General features: G+C 32.6%; 1 protein-coding gene across 1 annotated transcript; it reads left to right on the top strand.

The window, feature by feature from the left end:
- The first annotated feature begins 1,033 nt into the window (after positions 1-1,033).
- Positions 1,034-2,955, top strand: LOC145060575 (uncharacterized). Its single transcript, XM_079008220.1, has 3 exons — positions 1,034-1,189; positions 1,332-1,434; positions 2,693-2,955. The coding sequence occupies exons 1-3, from the start codon at positions 1,183-1,185 to the stop codon at positions 2,778-2,780; spliced, it is 198 nt and encodes a 65-aa protein (XP_078864346.1). The 5' UTR covers positions 1,034-1,182; the 3' UTR covers positions 2,781-2,955.
- The last annotated feature ends 1,774 nt before the right edge of the window (positions 2,956-4,729 follow it).

Below are 4,729 nucleotides of genomic sequence, written 5' to 3'. Positions count from 1 at the left end.
TATTACTATTTTCAATCAATATATTAATCATAATATATTAATAAATAATTTGTCTCTCTATTATAATCAATTCAAGCAATTTCCTGGTTATGAGGGCAATATAAAAGGATTTTACTTTTATTCTTCAACATTATACCAATTTAGTTAGGATTTTAGACATACAATCCAACAACTCCAACTTCACGATTGTCCTTTTCATAAATGAAATCCAACAAGCATTGGGCATCTAGATGGTTCTACATATCTTGAGTCCAGTCCAAATAGTTTTTGTCGACAACATCCAAGATCAGGAATTCAAGTTTGATCGATATTTTCCTACAACGGGAAGAAAAATACTAGATTAATTATCACATATAATGACATGTTTATACGTTTATGGCTTGTACTAGGACAAAGTGTGTTTCGACAGACTTGAGAAACACACAATTTGCTAACATTGTTTCGAAACGACAAGTCCGAGAAGCACACGATTTACGAGAATGGACTTTGTTTTTCAAAACAACGGGTTCAATAAACACAAGTGTGAACGAGTTCTCATTGATCGAATGACGGATCAATCATGAGACACCAATTCAACATATAAATACATTTGGGGAAACGGTCATTCATAATTTTTCCAACTTAAATATGAATATATCGTTTGGTAGATGACTAATATATAACAAAACTCATGTTTTGAGAAAAAAAAACTATTGAAATTTACGATGCAAATGTTAAGAGTTTTTAAACAACTTTAGTCATACCAAAGGGGCAAAAAAAAAAACATTTATAACACATAAAGATCACGACAACATTCTTATTTAACCATATAAAAGTGTTTACAAGTATTTCTAAAGATACACGAAATATGCAAGACAAATACATAACACTCTTATTTATAGGGTAGAGTTTGAGTAAGTTGACTTATAGACTTTATATACATAGTTTTCTTATCAAGTTGAGCAACCATTTTCATCATCATATGATTTACAACACTGTCGTTTTTTAATATGCTTTTTTTTTTCATCTTTACTTTCATTTATTTATAAAACTTGGGAAAAAGTCATTAAACCAATAAAATATTATAATTTCGATATTCTCCTTTGGTATGGAGTATTTACTTCAGCTCACAGCTCATTATTCACCTGCTCAAACTTCAACTTCACCTTCACGCAAACCGGATCTTAGATTTCTTCTCCGACGATGACTCATATCCTTTTGCAGATTTACATAGTTTGCTGCTTTTCGTACTAGATCTGATGCTATCTAACTATGCTTTCTATGTATTTTGCGTCAAATATCTACACATGGATTTCGTTTGTGTATATGTTTTTCTTAATGGAAGATCGAACGAGGTAACCAGAGGGAGAAGGATCGAGAAAGAGCTAATGCTCGTGGTGGCGCCAAAGGGAAGAACAAAGACGATGGGTTGACTCCTGAACAACGTCGTGAAAGGTTTGAATATTTGCCCTAATTTTGGTAAAATTTTGTGTCTTCTGTGTTGATATCTGTTAATTTGTGGCGCGTCAAATATAACTTAGATTTAGTCCTTATGAAACAATGGATCTAGCATTTGGTGTTGCTAATTTGTGAATAATTTACGACATTCTGTAAATACTAGAAAACGAAGACTTAAACACAGTTTTTACGTGGTATAGCAATTAATCTTGCTAGATTTGTGAATAAGAGTCGCTTGTAAGTCTTTGTAAAGTTTGATAATCACACAAACCATAATAATTGTTGAATACAAAGAACTAAACACCAGATAATGGGGTTTACCATTTACTTTTGTCAAAATTCTTATTGTATCTCATCAGTTCTATGGTATGTTTGGTGAAAAGGAACTCTTATTATTATAAGAAGAAAGCCATCATTCTAATTGTCTGCAACTCTTTTTAAAAGAAGGGGAGAGTTGAAATCTCTGAACTCTGAAGTATCAGACAGGTTTGTGTTGTTAAGTAGCCATCCAACAATTTTCTGTTTACAAAATGATATGATTATGTGTCTAGTGAATTGAACTGTTACAGCTCTTAGGGTCAGTCAATTGGAACAGAAAAAAAGAAAATTAAAGTTTCAATTTTGTTTTAGTTTATTCATTTTGTATCCAGTTTTATCCCATTCAACTTGCAAACCAGCTGAGCTGGCATCCTACCTGGTGTAATGTTGGCAACAGTTGTCCAAAACATCTGGTTTTACTCAAAAATAACGTTGTCTCTTGTTTCATTTAGGTATCTTTTTACTTAAAACTCCTACTTTGAAAAAATACCTAGTTAACACGAAAGTAGACAATCCTGCTTTTAGGAAAAACAAAGCTGACATGGATGATTTTAGCCAAGTGTATGCCACATAGGATGCCAACTCAGCTGGTTAAATGGGTTAAAATTGAAAAAATTGAAACTTTAATTATTTGGTGTGTATAATTTGTGCAATAGTTGGTTACCATAAGATGTTGTCAGGTGAACTACAAAAAGTTGATTCTTTGGTAATAATTTTTCCTTAGAAATTCAAGATTTCTTTTTTTTCCTTTTAAATTTATAGTTGAAATTGGTCTATTCCACAATAAAATTCAAATTATACATTCCTTTGTTTGAAAGGATTTATTAAATTCTTTAGTTAATTTTATAAAATACCTTATATATTGTGTTTTTACGTATTAAACCTCAAACTTTTTTTTTTACTTAAGATGTTAATTAACGGGTGATACACAACACAGGGATGGAAAAGCACTTCAAGAGAAGGCTGCTAAGAAAGCAGAAAAGGCTGCAGGGAGTGGTGATGCTGGTAAATCCACCAAGAAATAACACAATTTCTTGATGAACTTATCTTCATTCTGTGATTTGATTATAATAGATAAATTCAAGTTTTACATTGCTTGAGATTATGAAAAGATTTATATTTATAAAGATATTGTAAGTTTGTAACATTTGGCTTGTATTTTAATTGTTACATTTATCAAGAAATAATCCATTAGTTTTCTGTGCTTTCATGTGACATCATTTGGTGGTTAACACCATCTCCCCCTTTTAACCAATTATGTATGGTAATCTTTGTATTGTCGTCTAAATACAAAAAAAGATATATTTATATAAATCAAAATATTTTCACCCCGTTTTCGAGTTCAACTTAACAAGAGATTGTTAAAGGAAAGGAAATGAGTTGAAATGAGAAGAAAATAAAAAAAATCGGTGTTTCCGAGTTTCATCAAAGGAGGGAAGTGAAAGAAAGTGAAGGGAATGGAAAGATCTCTTTTCCTCTTAACTTTCCTTCCGATTTAGGAGTATTTGGAAAGAAAGAACAAAATGATTTATTTTCCTTCCACTTTTTTCCAACTTGGAAACATAAAAGAAAATTTTGTTTTCTACATGGATTTCATCAAACCTTTTGTTATCTCACTAATTGATCTGCGTCTGGGATTCAACTTTGATAAAGAGCAGTGAAGGGTGGGATGTAGTTGCAAGTGAAGGTGCGACGGAGATGGATGGAGGAGGAGGCGATAATGATGGTGGGGTGGGGGACGTCGTTGATAATGGAGGATGAGGGAGGGAACACAAGGATGGAGGCGGGTAGGTAACCGGTAGTAGGGGAAGAAGAACTTAGGTTAGAGCTTTTACTGATTTTGTCCCTATATTTAGTGTTTTTATTGTTTTGGTCCCTATAGTTAGTGTTAATTGATTTATATTAAGGGTAAAATGGTCAATATATTCGAATATAACAGCTTCAGTGTTAGATTTAACGGTGGAGGGACCAATAGTGTAATTTCTAGAAACCATGGGGATGTAGCCTATCCATTGTTCAATGGTTGGACCAAAGCTGTGAATTTAAACAAACCACAGGGGCCATTTCTATAATTTACTCAATGACAAATTTTGAAGAATTTTCAGAGGGTTTGTTTTGGATTTGGATTGATTTCTTTAATCCTTTGGTGACGAAGGCGACCTTCTTCCACGATGGTATTTCTTGAAGGACTCTATATATGTGACAGAATATCAAAGTGGGATTTTGATTATTGACTGAATGTTCTTGACAAAAAGAAGAGAAGATAAATTTAAAGTCCTCATTGCAATCTGTCACTAGATGAGATGATATATATGTTGACAAATTGCAGGTTGTAGAAGCATGGAGAGATGGGAAATCAATTTCTAGGAATCGAGAAATAAAATCGGAGAAATATTTCAGGGGGGAGATTTAAGTTAATAGAAATGAAGAATTTAAAATGTGTATGGAAATATGTTGAACTAGTTTTTATAGAGAGTTGAAAATTACAAATTTTGGTAGAAACTTTTTAATAGCAAAATTGGTCCCTACGGTTTACCAAAAAATGTTGTTTGAGTTCAATTTTCTTTGTTGCACAGATGGTCTAAATTTGAAAATTCTAGGTAGATTTGGTCCCTCGAGTTAACTACCATTATCTTTCGCTAGTTAAGTTGGTCTCATGTTTCTCAAGTGAGTGCATATTTGTCATTTTACATGTTTCTCTATATTATTATTTAAAATTAAAAATATCACTCCTACTCACCCCTTTCTATCCTCTTACTGTCTTTCTCTATATGATCAACCGAACCACCACCATCTTCATGTCATTTGTTCCACCACCACCAGAAAGTTTGAAAGTTTGAAAACCCTAATCTTTCATGGGTTAACTCAAGAGACGGTAAGCCTAATATGCCATGGATGAACAAAGTCGGTTTTTCTAGATCTGCAAAAACCTCTTGAAAACAAAATCGGTTAGGATTTTTCCTAAATCTCAGAT

The sequence above is a fragment of the Lactuca serriola genome, chromosome 6, assembly GCF_051521515.1.
Source record: "Lactuca serriola cultivar US96UC23 chromosome 6, Lser_US96UC23_V15, whole genome shotgun sequence".
NCBI lineage: Eukaryota > Viridiplantae > Streptophyta > Magnoliopsida > Asterales > Asteraceae > Lactuca > Lactuca serriola.
Note: the sequence above shows the minus strand (reverse complement) of the source record. Positions and strands in the feature narration are given on the sequence as shown.

Coding starts and splice junctions, on each gene's coding strand:
- LOC145060575 (XM_079008220.1), top strand. Junction 1,435..2,692: donor CCTGAACAACGTCGTGAAAG/GTTTGAATATTT, acceptor TACACAACACAG/GGATGGAAAAGCACTTCAAG.